The following is a 16,570-nucleotide window of genomic DNA, read 5'->3' on the forward strand; positions in this document are numbered from 1 at the left end:
ACAAACTTTCTTATTTTAAGCCAGATTTTTGAGATGAGGAAGAAGACAAAAAGGCAAAGTTTTTGTACCATTTGTCAGCAATTTACTAAAGCTGAGAGAAATCAATAGGTCTGCTTTAGAATTCTTTAGATTTAAATAAATATGTTCAAAATGTATCTTATTCTCTCCAAACTCAGGAGTTATCTTATGATGTTCATATAACAATAACCTAAAATCCAACAAAGCATTTGTCCATCAAATATTTTTCTGAGAGCTCACTGTGAACTAGACAATAATAGAGGAAGTGCTTTAGAAATATAGTTGGGGGGGGGGGGCGGCGGCACTGTGGCATAGCAGGTAAAGCCGCTGCCTGCAGTGCCAGCATCCCATATGGATGCAAGTGTGAGTCCTGGCTGCTCCCACTTCTGATCCAGCTCGCTGCTGTGGCCTGGGAAAGCAGTAGAAGATGGCCCCTGTACCCACATGGGAGACCCGGAAGAAGCTCCTGGCTTCAGAATAGCCCAGCTCCAGTCAATGGGGCTATTTGGGGAGTGAACCAGTGGATGGAAGATATCTTTTTCTCTCTCTGCCTGTGTAACTTTGCCTTTCAAATAATAAATCTTAAAAAAAGGAAAGAAATATAGTTGGTTCTTTTTTAAAGCTTCTTTCTTCTCTAAAATTTGCCATAGCTACACCAGCCCTGAAAATAGTAACAGCATACAAAATTCAATTCAAGTTGGAAAACATAAAGAGTAACTGCTCAGAATAATAGAAGGAACATTCCCCATCTTCTTCTGTTGAGGAAAACAATTGATCTTTCTCCTCCTTCAGCATAGGATCCAAGTCTATCATTCAATTAATTTTGCAGGCCTAACAGCTAATATCAATATTTCTAATATGTTCTTCAGAACACTAGACCCAAAAAATGTTCTAAAAAGGCAGAAGGACTTCAAAAAACAATTAAGTTTTAAAAGGCTGCATACCCAAAGTGTTTAAACTATTCAACATACACATGAGCACATTAAAACCACCTCAGTTCAAATAATATGTATTAATTGCTCAGTGTCAGTGTTCTCCGGTACGCTTTCGGAAGATGTTTCCTAATCTTTCATTAACTTGGAACCTCTGACAACTTTTTCCTTATGTGACATTCAAATAAGGCTTCTGTGCACTTTGAGATTTTTGGTTCCACTGTGAATGTTTCACTTGTATTTTTAAAGAAACTTAAACTTTTAAATATATACAATTTGTCTTATATTCATAATATAGCACATAGTGATTTGGGAGTCCTTCTCCAAAACTAAGGAATAAGCTAGCACAACTTCTCTTTGTACTCATAAATGCCTCCTGGCAGGCTTTATAAATTACCTTGGAAAGCAGGCCTCCAAGAGAGGAGGAGGGGTAGAATAGCGCAAAGGCAGCAGTCATTGGAAGATTTAGGGATACCTTTTGGGATCATTTAGGTTTCTCTGATCTCTCATTTCATACATATGGGCCAAAGACAGGACCTAAGACCCTTAAGTCTTCTGATCCCAAAGATCTGCTCTCTCCTCTAGGTCACTGACTGCCAGATCTTTTAGAGTGCAAGATCTATAAGCAAGGGTAAACTGAAAGGAAACAGCTGACAGCGGGCTGCTGAGTTATCAATTAAAGAATAAGCAGGGGCTGGCACTGTGGTGTAGTGGGTTAAACCACAGCCTGCAGTGCCAGCATCCCATATGGGCGCTGGCTCAAGTCCCTACTGCTCCATTTCTGATCCAGCTCCCTGCTAATGCACCTGGGAAGGCAGCAGAAGATGGCCCAAGTGCTTGGGCCCCTGCACCCATGTGGGAGACCTGAATGAAGCTTCTGGCTCCTGGCTTCAGTCCAGCCCTGGCCAATGTGGCCATTTGGGGAGTGAACCAAGGGATGGAAGACTTCTCTCTCTGCCTCTCCTTCTGTCAACTTACCTTTCAAATAAAAAATAAACCTTAAAAAAAATAAGCAACATCATCAAACACCAGCTTCAGTCTTAGATAGTTAAACACAACTAAGAAAAAGTTAATCCTTTCTCTTTAATCTAATCATTACAAGACAAGGCTCATTTCTTGAGAAGGTATTTTGTTGTGGTAATTTTGGTATGTTTTAGGTCAAATCATTTTACATTTGAAGTCACATGGCTCATACTCATAATTCCTTTTTTTTTTTTTTTTTTTTTTGACAGGCAAAGTTAGACAGTGAGAGAGAAAGAGACAGAAAGAAAGGTCTTCCTTCCATTGGTTCACCTCCCAAGTGGCCGCTATGGCTGGCTCGCTGCACTGATCCGAAGCCAGGAGCCAGGTGCTTCCTCCTGGTCTCCCATGTGGATGCAGGGCCCAAGCACCCGGGCCATGCTCCACTGCCTTCCCAGGCCATAGCAGAGAGCTGGACTGGAAGAGGAGCAACCGGGACAGAATCTGGCGCCCCAACCGGGACTAGAACCCGGAGTGCCGGCACCGCAGGCAGAGGATTAGCCTAGAAAGCCTCAGCGCTGGCCTCATAATTCCTATACTTAAGAAGCTGATGTTAGAAAAAATATGGGGTCATTAAAGATTTTTTTAAATTCTCTAAGTTTTTGTTTCCATATTCGTAATATACTTGTTAGCTATTAATTTAGATATCTAGATACCTAAGTTTCTGCTCATTAAAATTTAGGTGTTTTAACTCTCAGTTCTGTCACACTAGCTATTCACTTCCCAACTATTCCTAGCCAGATTCCACAAAAATCTTACAGAGGTACATATAGTCTTCATTCCTTTCCTTTAGTAAATCAGTCATTTCCTCAGCGGAAACTAGTTTCCAGGGCTACAACCCCAAGTGTTGTTGCAAATCTAGTGAGGACGTTAACAAATATTAAAGAAAAAGAAGAAAAATGTCCTGTTAAAATAATAGCAAAATGACTTTTTGGCAAAAAAACAAAAGTACATTAGATAATGTAGATCTTAAATATTTTTAAGGTGCAAATACACTAACACACAAGAAATATGACTAATATGGTGCTTGGGCTTTTTCTTCCCAAATATCTATGAATAAGGATCAAAAGAATAGAGGTCTATCAACTAAAACAGATTTGTTTCAGCTTAGTTTAAAAGTGTGCAAAAAGGGGTTGGCGCTGTGGCACAGCGGGTTAACGCCCTGGCCTGAACTGCCAGCACCCCATATGGGCGCCGGTTCAAGACCAGCTGCTCCACCTCTGATCCAGCTCTCTGCTGTGGCCTGGGAAAGCAGTAGAAGATGGCCCAAGTCCTTGGGCCCCGGCACCCACATGGGAGACCCGGAAGAAGCTCCTGGCTCCAGATCGGCACAGCTAAGGCCTTTGCGGCCAATTGGGGAGTGAACCATCAGATGGAAGACTTCTCTCTCACTGCTTCTCCTCTTTCTGTGTAACTCTATCAAATAAATAAATAAATCTTAAAAAAAAAAAAGTGTGCAAAAAATTCCTCCCATTCTACTTGTGGAGAAATAAGAGCAAATTAAGTCACCATAGTTTTCACACTACCTTTTTTTTTTTTTAAGAGATGAGAGACTGATTAAAAGTTGACTTAACACTAAATACTCTGTGTCAGGGGAAAACGGAGTTGTTTCCTTCCATTTCTTCTCACTCTTTTAGTTAGAATAAAGCTTCTTTAAAGTATCTCAGTTTTCATAATCTCATAATTCAGGAGATCAACTTGACTCACAAAAAGTTTTAATTCAAGGAGAAAAGGCATCATTGAAATATTTTGCAACCTCTTGTATTTGTTTTGTTGACAACTGTTTATGTCAAATTCTTGACTTGAACTAAGTTTTTCACTGGTGGGTTTTCTGGGTTTGGTTTTTATATGGTTTGTGTGTACGTGTTTTAAGAGACAGACGAGGAGTTATGAAAGAGTTAAACAAACATTGAAGTGGACTGCATTTACTTACAATCCTTCTATTTTCCCAAGTGACCCTAGTCAAACTCCATCTCTGGGTTTCCCCTCCTCAACTAAAATGTAGACATCTTCACTAAAGTTAACCAAAGCCTAAATGGCTGAGGACAGAAATTTGTGAAGTGATAAATCATATGGTACCTCTAAATGATTGCTTAATGTTAGGGCATAATCCTTATCATTCTTTTTCCTTAAGTATAACAGTTTTCGTTAGTTTTCTGCTAACCCTTTTCATTTAGAATCTGCTATATCTAGAGATTACTTTGATACCTTTTGTTCTTCGGTAAATTCAGAATTATTGTGTTGAGCTTGGGCTTCTTTTTGTAGATGTCTTGCCAATCTGTAAGAAAAAAACACATCTTTAGAATTGTAGAAAAGCAAACTATGTCAACTGTAAAAGGTAAAACATTTTTTTTTAAAAACAGTGATGTATAATAATGTTGTTTTCAAAATATAAATCTACATTACCTTTACAATAAAATTCTTTACACAATGATGATGAAAATAAGATTTTTCATACCATTTCACTTGGACAAATCTCAGCTGTAGGCAGTAAAAACAGAAGCTTTGAGCTGGAAAGAATCTCAAAGGGCATCTAGTCCAACTTTCTGTAGCATGCATGAATTTCTTCTGCAACAGGCCAATAGGTAGTTGTCCAGATTCCCCATGAGCTCCCATAATAGTACCAACCAAAGATGCTTTATCAGGCTATCCCTAATTTGCTAATAAGAGTTATCCAAATCTAAATCACAGCACTGACAAAGAGAAAATACTCCATAACAATCTACTTTTTATTTTGTTTTACTTTAAAAACTGTTTATTGTTTTACTTTTATTGTTGTTTTTTGTTTTACTTTTTAAAAAAATTTTACATGTAAAAAGGGAACAAATCTCATGTATTTCATATACACAGTTTTAAGAACATAATGATACTTCCCACCCTTCCCTCCCTCCCACTTGCCCTCCTTTCAATTTTTACAATGACATAATTTCAATGTTCTTTATAATCACAAGTTCAACCCTTCACCTAATACAGAACTCAATAAGTAGTAAAGTAGAAAAACCACTGTCCTCAAGAATACAGACAGGGCTATAAATAATAATCAAATTTCAAAATGTCAATTTTATCTATGTAATTATTTTTGTATTCTGTGTATTAGTTACCACAAATCACAGGAAACATATTTGTCTATTATGCTTAGCGAAATAAGCCAGTTACAATCTACTTTTAAAACATTTTTATGGAAAATAAAGAAAATCCTCCTCCAGTCAGAACACAGAAATATTGTTTGCTCAATTACTATCATCCTTAAAAAACAACAGCTAGGCCTTGGATGAATTTTCAAGGATAGGGCTATTTAATTACATTCCAAGCTCAACAGTGAGGATCAAAAGCTATTTCTGAGACAGAAAAAAACAAAGGGATTGATTCTTACAACACGATAAAAAGAACAATTTGGGGCAAAAAAATTTGAAAAGACATTTCTCCAAAAAAGATACAAAAATATCCCACAAGCACATGAAAAGCTGTTCAATATCATTATCAGGGATCAGAAAAAGAGCTAAAGGAAATATGTCACCACACCTTCCCCTAGAGTGGTCTGACAGTAACCATTACTCTTACTGTAGCAAGGCATCAGCTGAAAATATCCAACATGGCTGCTTCCTGTGACCTATAATATTATAATGGGATTACCATAGCTGACACTCCTACTTCCACCTGATGACACGACATTTCCTAAACAAGCCAGAAAATGGGCAGTCACCAAATTCCCGGAAATCTTTGCCATATCTTAGAAAACTCCACTCAAAGCCCTACCCTTTATGCCTACAGATCACTTAAAGGATGACCCCCCAAAAATAGCACTTAGTGTTCATTAGCATGAGGATAATTAGAGAGAGAGAGAAGGAGAGGGAGAGAAATCAGTGTTGGGAAGGATATTTTACTGAAAACTGGATCTCTCATACATTGCTGGTGGGATTTAAAACGGTTCCAGTTACTGTGGAAAACAGTTTGGCACTTCCTCAAAAAGTTAAATACAGAGTTACCATATGACCCAGGTACATACCCAAGAGAACTCAAAACAAAAAACCTATACACAAACATTTACAGCAGTGTTGTTCACAATAGCCAAAAAGTGAAAAAAAAACAAAAAAAAAACATCCATCAACTGATGGATAAACAAAATCCACACCCATTCAATGGACTAGTATTTGGTCATAAAAACAAAAGAAACATTATTAACATGCTACAGTATGGATGAACCTCAACATTATGCTAAATAAAAGCCAGAAGTTGGAGGGAGCCGGCACTGTGACCTAACGGGTAAAGCTGCCACCTGTAGTGCCAGAATCCAATATAGGTGCCTGTTGGAGTCCCAACTGCTCCACTTCCAATCCAGCTCTCTGCTATGGCCTGGGAAAGCAGAAGATGGCCTTGGGCCCCTGCACCCGTGTGGGAGACCAGGAAGAAGCTCCTGGCTCCTGGCTTTGGATCAGCTCTGGCCATTGCAGTCATCTGGGGAGTGATCCAGTAGATGGAAGACATCTCTCTCTCTCCTGCTCTACCTCTCTTTGTAACTCTTTCAAATAAATAAAATGATAATCTTAAAAAAAATAAATAAAAGCCAGAAGCAAAAGAGCACACATAATTCCATTTATATGAGATGTCCTGCATAAGTAAACGCAGAGTCGGAAAGCATATCTGTGGTTGTCAAGAGATGGGGAAGTGAGAGTGACTGATTGGGTATGGGATTTCCTTTGGGGGTGATGGAAATGTTCAAGAATTAAAAGTAGTGACGGTCAGACAACACTGTGAAAAGTACTTAACAACCACTCAATTGTACAGTTTAAAATGATGAGTTTTATGTGATATTTATCTCAGTACAAAACGTGTGAGGGGAAACTACTCTATGCAACCATATCTGTAAAGATCAGGCATGAAGCATGGCCAGTATCCGATGTATGAAAAGTTTACATCCTCCTTATCATAAAGAAATTCACACACACTCACACACACACACACAAATTAGCATTTGCCACGACAGCTTCACACTACTTTATCAAACTGCTTCCATCCATTTATTTCTTTTCTCCCAAAGAAACTCCATAATATTTATTCCTAAATTTTCATTCCTAACTACATTCACCCTTTGTGGATTCTATAGAGAAGAAGGTACTATTAGTAACATACCCAGTGTTAGTAAAATGGCATAGTCTTATCTATGGCACAATCTCCACCCCAGACACCAACCTAGGCTCTAGCTCCCACCACCATTGCTGGAAACCAGGTGACCACATGGCCCAACCATTGGTGTCAGCTCCACCCTCACCCTAATAGGATTCGCTGCTTCTACTTCCCTGCCCGCCCCCCAGCAAAGTTTTAAGAGGACCTGCTCCTGAACATGTGGCTCTCTCTCCTTCTCTTTTGATCTCTTTTCTTTCTTTGCCCCTTCCCTCCAGTCTGTTGGGTCTCCCCCACCAATAAACCCTTTCCCTTACTCCGATGTTTGGTGTGTTTCCTGGCAGCCTTACACCCAGTCAATGCCCTTCTTCTCCACTTGGTTTCTTTTCTAACTCTTGCTGGCCTGCCCCTACATGAAGTACCCAAAGCCTGTGTATCCTCAGCAGAGCCAATTCTACAGGCCTGAACTCAGGGCAGCTATAGTGTGGTATGAAGTTCTTATTTGAATAACTCTTTAAAAAAAGAAAGATTTATTTGAAAGACAGAGTTACAGAGAGAGGTAGACAGAGAGAGAGAGAGATCCTCCATCCACTGGTTCACTCCCCAAATGGCTGCAATGGACAGAGGTGAGCTAATCTGATCCGAAGCCAGTAGTCAGGAGCTTCTTCTAGGTCTCCTATGTAGGTGCAGGGGCCCAAGGACTTGGACCATTCTCAGCTGCTTTCCCAGGTACATTAGCAGGGAGCTGGATCGGAAGTGGAGCAGCTGGGACTTGAACCAGCGTCCATATGGGATGCTGGCGCTGCAGGTCAGGGCTTTAACCCGCTGTGCTACAGTGCTGGCCCCTGAATAATTCTCTATATAACTTGCTGACAGTAGAGGTCAACCTAGGCAGGGTCATTGTCACAAGAAAGGGTATTACTCTAAACTCCAGCTATAATGACAATAATCAGTAGAAAAATTACTGAAGTTAAAGAGAATACTGCTTTTAAAATTAGGAAATAGAGAGGAAACATTTTAAAATCATGTACAAAATAAATCATAAGAGACAAAAGACTTGTATCTAGAATATATAAAGAACAGTTTCAACAGGTCAGTGATAACTCAAAAGCAAAAAGCAAAATAAGCATATGAAAAGAAGTTCAACATCATTAGTAAGCAGAAATGCAAATTAAAACCACAATGAGGTACAAAGTACACCCACTAGAATGGTTATAATCAGAAAAGACAGACAAGTGCTGGCAGTGTGGAAAAACACACACTGCTGGTAGAACTATAAAATGGCGGGGCCAGCATTGTGTCATATCTGGTAAAACTGCCGCCTGCAGTGCCAGCATTCCATAAGGGCCCTGGTTCGAGTCCCATCTGCTCCACTTCTGATCCAGTTCTCTGATATGGCCTGGGAAAGCAGTAGAAGATGGACACTGGGAAGAGGCTCTTGGCTTCAAATTGGCGCAGCTCTAGCCATTGCGGCCATCTGGGGAGTGAACCAGTGGATGGAAGACCTCTCTCTCTCTCTCTCTCTGCCTCTCTTTCTGTAGCCCTGCCTTTCAAATAAATAAATCTTTTAAAAAAGCTATAAAATGGCAAGGGTTTGGACAAAAATTAGGCAGTTTCTCTAAAATGTTACACACGAATTTACCATATGACTAAGCTATCCCACTCCTAGGCATCTAGCCAAGAGAAATGAAAATACACATCCACGGACAGCGCTGCGGCTCAATAGGCTAATCCTCCGCCTGCAGCGCCGACACACTGGGTTCTAGTCCCGGTCGGAGCGCTGGATTCTGTCCCGGTTGCTCCTTTTCCAGTCCAGCTCTCTGCTATGGCCCAGGAGTGCAGTGGAGGATGGCCCAAGTACTTGGGCCCTGCACCCCATGGGAGACCAGGGTAAGTACCTGGCTTCTGGCTTCGGATCAGCGGGGTGCACCGGCCGCAGTGGCCATTGGAGGGTGAACCAACGGGAAAGGAAGACCTTTCTCTCTGTCTCTCTCTCTCACTATCCACTCTGCCTGTCAAAAAAAAAAAAAAAAAAAAAAAAAAAAAGAAAGAAAGAAAATACACATCCACACACAGACTTGCATGTGAATGTTCAGGATGGTATTATTGAATGCTGTGGTTTAGATATGGTTTCGGTATGTTCATCAAGGATCTGTGTGTTAGAGGCATTAGGTAAGAGATATTAAGAGATGCGGCCTAGTGGGAAGCCCTTGGGTCACTGGCGGAGCTGCCCTCAGCAGAGGACAAGAGTTGTACTGCTTGGATATGGGATACCTGAGCTCTCCAAGAGTGAGCTGAACCTGAACACTGAATTGCATTCAGGCTTCCTGTTTTAATACACACACTCTCTTCACAATATTGCCCTCCACCACCATGACCAGAGGCAGCCAAGAGGGCCCTCACCAGAGCTGACCCAATGCAGGTGCCAGGCCCTTGAATCTCCAGAACCGTGAGCTAAATACATCTTCTCTTTACGAGTTAGTCTGTCTCAGGTATTTCATTACAGTAACAAAAAATAAACAAACTAATCCATTGAGGATAATCAAAATTCAAGAATCTATCAACCAGTGAATGGATACACAATGTGTGTATGTCCATATGTAATACACAGGATGATGAAGGCAATCTCGGTTCTTGTCTCACATGGAAGAAGAATTTCCAAGCACACAGGGATGGTGAGCAAAACAAGATAAATTGAAATGAGAAAGCTCCTGTAGCAGCAGTCAATAGTGGGGCTCCCAGGAGGAATTGCCAGGGATGCCTCTGGATACTGGCTCTTTTATGCACAAAATGGCTCTCTCTGGTTAGCCCCAGAAGAACATAATAACAGCTACAAACCAATCAGAGAGCTGGATAACAACCCATCAGAGGCAGGGATAAAAACCTATCAGAGGGCTACAATTGATAATCCTGACTAGCTGCTCATAATAAAACTAAGTGTTGCTAAAGACAGCCTCTGGGAAAAAGCAAGCATTCTGAACATCCATAAAGGGACCTGAACTAACTGCCTGTGAGCCTAACTTCTCACAATACTATCCATCAATAAGAAAAGAACAAAATCCTGATACCTGCTACAACATGGATGACTCTTAAAAACATTACACTCAATGAAAGAAGCCAGAAACAAAAGAGCACACATTTAATGATACAAAGTTTGTGGAATGTCCATAAATATCGATGGAAAAATATTACTGGTTGTCTGGGGCTGATGTGAGATTATGGAGTGGTTGTAAATCAGCACAACAAATCTTTCTGAAGTGATGCAAATGTTCTAAAATTTTAATTTGGTGATGGCTACGTAATTTGGTAAATTTAACTGAAAAAAATCATTAAATTGTACATGTAAATTGGGTGAGTCTCACAATATGTCCAACATTCCTTTATTATAAAAATTCCCAACAAAACAGGCAAAGAGGGAATATAAAGGCCATATATGACAAATCCACAGCCAATGTCATACTGAATGGGGAAAAGCTGAAAGTATTTCCCCTTTAGATCTGAATGAGACAAGAATTTCCACTTTTACCACTTTTATTAAATACAGTATTGGAAGTATTAACAAGAGCATCTAGGGAAGATAAAGAAATAAAGGCATCAAAATTGGAAAGGAGGAAATAAAAATATCTGTTTTCAGATGACATGATTTTGTAGATGGTAAAACCTAAACAGTCCACCAAAAACCTGTTAGAACTAGTAAATCGATTCAGTAAAGTAACAGGATATAAAATCCACATACAAAAAACAGTAGCATTTTACATACCAATAAAGCCCTTGCTCAAAGGGAAATCAAAAAATCTCACCCACATCAGCTTCACAAATTTTAGTATTTAAGAATGAATTTAACCAAAGTAAAAGAGTCTCTACAATGAAATTATATATCACTAATGCAAGAAATCATTAAGGACACATAGAGGGGCCAGCACTGTGGCACAGCGGGTTGACACCTTGGCCTGAAGCAACGGCATCCCATATGGGTGCCAGTTAGAGTCCCGGCTGCTCCACCTCCGATCCAGCTCTCTACTATGGCCTGGGAAAGCAGTGAAGGATGGCCTAAGACTTGGGCCCCTGCACCCACATGGGAGACCCAGGGGAGGCTCCTGACTCCTGGCTTCGGATTGGCACAGCTCCGGCCATCGTGGTCAACTGGGGAGTGAACCGTCGGATGGAGGGCCTCTCTCTGCCTCTCCTCTCTCTGTGTGACTCTGACTTTCAAATAAATAAATCTTGGGAAAAAAAAAACACATAGAAAAATGGTAAGATATCCCTTATTCATGTATTCAAAGAGTTAATATTGTTAAAATGTCCCTACTACTTAAGGCAATCTACAAAATCAGTATTATCTCCATTAAAATATCAATGACATTCTTCACAGAATGGGCAAAAAACAATTCTAAAATTCATATGGAGACACAAAAGACCCAGAAGAGCCACAGCAATGCTAAACAAAAGCACAAAGCTGAAGGCATCACAATACTTGACTTCAAAGTATACTATTTGTTTTAAAGATTTATTTATTTATTTGAAAGTCAGAACTACACAGAGAGAGAAGAGGCAGAGACAGAGAGAGAGAGATACTGGCATAAATAGATCAATGGATCAGAATAGATCACACATAAATCAATGTAACAGACTAGAGGGCCCAGAAATTAAACCATGTACATACAGTCAACTGAATTTTGACAAAGGTGTCAAGAACTTACATGGAGAAAGGATAGTCTTTTCAATAAATGGCAAAATTGGACAGGCATATATAAAAGATCTTTACCTCTTACCATATACAAAAATCAACTCAAGATCGAAGGCCTAAATTTAACACCTGAAGCTATGACACTACTACAGGAAAATAAAAACATGTAGGTAATGATTTTTTGAACAAGGTCTTAAAAGCATGGGCAACAAAAGCAAAACTAGACAAATGGGATTATAACAAACAGAAACTTCTTCACAGGAAAGGCAATAATCAATAGAGTGAAGAGATAGTCAGCAGAATGGGAGAAAATATTTGCAAGGTACTTATTTAACAAAGGATCAATATCCAAAATATATAAGGAACTCAAAAACCCAACAATAACAACATGAGCCAATCCAGTTAAGAAATGGGCAAAGGGGGGCCGGCACTGTGGCACAGCAGGTGAAGCTGCCGCCTAGAGTGCTGGCATTCCAAACGGATGCCAGTTCGAGTTCTGGCTGCTCCACTTCCAATCCAGCGCTTTGCTATGCCCTGGGAAAACAAACTGCCAACAAATATAGGAAAGAATGCTTAGTATCACTAGTCAACAAGGAAATGCAAATGAAAACCACCATGAGATACCACCTTTCCTCTGTGGGGATGCCTACTATCAAAGAGACAGAAAGTGACAAATGCTGGTCAGGATGTCAAGAAAGGAGAAGTCACATACTGTTGGTAGGAAGGTAAATCAGTACAGCCACTACAGAAAATAGTATGGAGATTTCCTAAAAAGTTGAAAATAGAAGTGTCCCACCACAGGGTATATACAGTCAAAATACATGAATTCATTGTATCAAACATGCTCCACCATGTTTCAGCAGCACTGTTTACAACAGCCAAGCTACAGAATCAACCCTGGTATTCATCAGACTGCCTAAAGAAAATGGTATATATACACAATGGAATACTAACTATTTAGTCATTTTTAAAAAAAGAATGAAATGCTGTCATTTGCAGCAAAACAGATGGAACTAGAGGACATCAGGTTAAGTGAAATAAGCCAGAAAAAGACAAATACCACACATGTTCTCCTTTATATGTGGAGGCTGAAACAAACAAACAAAACTCAATCTGAACACAAGAGCGGTGACTATCAGAGGCTGGCGGGGTGGGGGGAGGGGGGAGGAGATAGAGGGAGTTTGGATAACAAGTATCAAATCAGAGTTTGACCAAGGGTAAGTTACACAGGCTATCAGGGCGATTGTAGTTTATAACAACATAGTATATACCGCATGAATAAACAGAAGCTCCAACCTTGTAACCATTAAGGAATGTTGAAGGGGAAATGTTGATTAACCTGTTTAAACTGTATTCATATACTGAAATATCACTGTCACCCACAAACATGTATAATTGTTAATAATTTTTTAATTGTCATTAAAAAAAACTTTAAGCCTAAGCAAAAAAATTATTTTCTAAATCCACAAAAGATGCACCATTTTAAGATAAAGTGAGATCTGATTCTGTTCACTGAGGGAAAGATCTACATGCTCTGGATTTCAGATGAGTGAAATAAAAAGCTGACATTCTACTAATAAAGGTGAGAAGCCTGAAAAATACTCTCTAGAGGTTCATCTAATCCTACAAAGGTACCCACAAGCCAAACAGAACCACCCCAAGGGAGACTTCTAAATATACTTTAACCACACAAGCAAGTGATTGGTAGAAACCCCATACCAGGCCAGAGAAATCAGTGTTTCTCAAACTATCTGAAGGGAGGGATCATTTTTCCCTCCACCTGTTCCAGGTTAATACTTTTTAAAATACAGTAATAAAAAAATACAGTGAAGATGACATATTGCTGCAAAGTTTCTAAATGCTCACTATCAATTTTATCTGGTTACAGACTAGTAACAACTTACAAGCCAGCACCAATTTGTGAACCACACTTTTAGCACAGATACAAAGCAGGATAAAGATGACTAAAAACAAATATTATCCAGTCTTCCAATTCATCCATTCATTTAACAGATACTTATTAGTCACCCGTGTGCTAGATAAATACCTCAGGACTACTCTGTGCAATGTCTAATTAGGAGTAGCCACTTCTGTCCTACAGTTCCGTAACTTAGTGGTCATATATCCCCAGGTAGCTGGAAGAGGTGACTTGCTAAATGGAGAGCCTTTAATTGACCATGTATAATTCTGCGTAACAATTTTGACATAATTTGCTTCAGTCTTCCATTAGTATTTTGACACTAACTCCTTAATGATCCCACAGCAAACCTGAGAAGACATTCATTCAACAGGATAAACATATAACACATACACAGTTACGTACTGACAGACAGTCCAGTACTACTCTGGATGCTACGTTTACAGTATACGTTTTTAGAGAACAAAACACACACCCCATCCATACCCTGCCCTCAAAAAGCAACACCCAAGTACTCTACAACCTTCTGGTAGACTCTTGGGCACGACTCCATGGTATCTTCAGCCTCCCTAGTTGAGTGATGAGATTAAGCTACAGTGTGCTTACATGATGATAGTACAGTTACTAACTCTCCTTCAAAACGCTTCTCCCAATAAACCAGCTCCTGTATGTTGTGGGACTATAAAGCCACTGCTGCCTATCCAATGAGAAATCAGTAATCTCAGGCTGTCAGTGACTCAGTCCTATCAACTCTTGTTTCTCTCTCTACAGAGGCTCCCAACTACAGCCTTTCCTCCCAAACAGCTACTTCAAATGCAAAAGACCATTTGCCACCATTTCTAAATATAAGAAAAAAACTTAAACCCTTGGCTTCATTTTATGTATATAACTTTTTTTTTTTTTTTTTTTTTTGACAGGCAGAGTGGACAGTGACAGAGAGAGACAGAGAGAGAAAGGTCTTCCTTTGCCGTTGGTTCACCCTCCAATGGCCGCCGCTGCAGCCGGCGCACCGCGCTGATCCGATGGCAGGAGCCAGGATCCAGGTGCTTTTCCTGGTCTCCCATGGGGTGCAGGGCCCAAGCACCTGGGCCATCCTCCACTGCACTCCCTGGCCATAGCAGAGAGCTGGCCTGGAAGAGGGGCAACCGGGACTAGAACCCGGTGTGCCGGCGCTGCAAGGTGGAGGATTAGCCTATTGAGCCACGGCGCCGGCTTATGTATATAACTTCTAACTTTACAAAATGTAAGCCAATCACAATGGCGGGTACTTTCAAAAAGTTCATGGAAAATGGAATCAAAAGATAAGTTTATTTTGGTGTCCCAAAGTTTCGAAATCCAAGCATATTAGGGGTAGTCTTTTAAAAGTTCATGGATGGTGCCCAGTGCTGTGGCATAGCAGATAACGCTGCCACCTGCAGTGCCGGCATCCCAAATGGGTGACAGTTCTAGTCCCCACTGCTCTACTTCCCATCCAGCTCTCTGCTATGGCCTGAGTCCTTGGGCCCCTACACCCACATGGGAGACTCAGAAGAAGCTCCTGGCAGCTCCGGCCATTGTGGCCATCTGAAGAGTGAACCAGCAGATGGAGGATTTCTGCCTCTGCCTCTCTGTAACTCTGCCTTTCAAAAAAAAAAGTTCATGATGGGGTCAGTGCTGTGGTATAATGGGTAAAAACTGCTGCCTGCTGTACCACGGCATCCCATTTGGGTGCCGGTTCGAGTCCACTTCCTGATCCAGCTCCCTTCTATGGCCTGGGAAGGCGGTGGAAGATGGCCCAAATCCTTGGGCCCCTGCACCCGCGTGGGAAACTCGGAAGCTCCTGACTCCTGGCTTCGGATGGGCCCAGCTCTGGCCGTTGCAGCCATTTGGGGAGTGAACCAGTAGACTGAAGACCTTTGTCTCTTTGCCTCTGCCTCTCTGAAACTTTCAAATAAATAAACCTTAAAAAAAAAAAAGTGCATGAATAATGCATCTTATGGGGGCAAGTGTCTGGCCTAGCAGTTATGACACCCACATCTCATATTAGAGTACCTGGGTTCAAGTCCTGCTTCCACTCCCAATTCCAGCTTCCTGCTAATGCAGACCCTAGGAGTAAGCAGGTGGTGGTGGTTCAAGTAGTTAGGTCCTTGCTGGCTTCAACCTGGAACAAAATCAGCTGTTGCCAGCATTTAGGAAATGAACCAGTGGATGGAAGATCTCTGTTGGTCTCTACCTTTCAAATAAATTTTTAAAAAGAAACAATGGGGTTGCTGTTGTGGTATAGTGGGTTAAGCTGCCATCTGCAACACCAACACCCCATAGGGTCGACGATTCATGCATGTCCTGGCTCCTCCACTTCACCTGAGAAAGTATGGCCAAGTACTTGGGCCCGTGCTACCCACATAGGAGACCAACTCATGGAGCTAGAAGATCTCTTTCTTAGTAACCCTTTCAAATAAAAATAAATAAATCTTTACAAAAAGGACAATGTGTATAATGAAAAAACTACTTGAATTTCAATTTTTTGCACTAAAATAATCTTATTTCTGTGAACTTTTTGAAGCACCCTCATATTTGTATTTAAATTTAAAAATGAATGTTTTTTAATTTGAAAACTGAATCGTGAAGTTCAGTGTTTAGAATTGAGATCCAACAGATTTGTCTCTATTATTCTAATTCAGATGTTCCCAGAAATTCCAACTAATCAGTCTACATATTTAATTTTCCTTTGTAATTTCAATTGGACATGTATTCTTCACTTCTCACTGAGGCCTGCTGCCCACTGCTGACAGCTGCCGGTCCCACCACCTCACAAGTGAGGCAGCTTTTGCAATTTTAATCAACACTTAGGAGCACACAGGAGCTCACCAACTGACTACACTATGGAAGTTGTCA

The 16,570-nt window shown here is 40.6% G+C and overlaps 1 protein-coding gene across 3 annotated transcripts in view; it reads right to left on the reverse strand.

Annotated features, from left to right (window-relative positions):
• Positions 1-16,570, reverse strand: part of AIDA (axin interactor, dorsalization associated) — a 59,165-nt gene that overhangs the window by 40,932 nt on the left and 1,663 nt on the right. For all 3 annotated transcript variants that reach the window (XM_008268388.5, XM_002717493.6, XM_089312242.1), the window contains exon 2: positions 4,179-4,248. In XM_008268388.5, coding sequence (XP_008266610.1) covers positions 4,179-4,248 — 70 coding nt within the window. The remainder of the gene's footprint in view (positions 1-4,178; positions 4,249-16,570) is intronic.

Source organism: Oryctolagus cuniculus, chromosome 13 (genome assembly GCF_051225735.1).
Source record: "Oryctolagus cuniculus isolate XC-2025 breed Fujian yellow rabbit chromosome 13, ASM5122573v1, whole genome shotgun sequence".
Classification (NCBI taxonomy): domain Eukaryota; kingdom Metazoa; phylum Chordata; class Mammalia; order Lagomorpha; family Leporidae; genus Oryctolagus; species Oryctolagus cuniculus.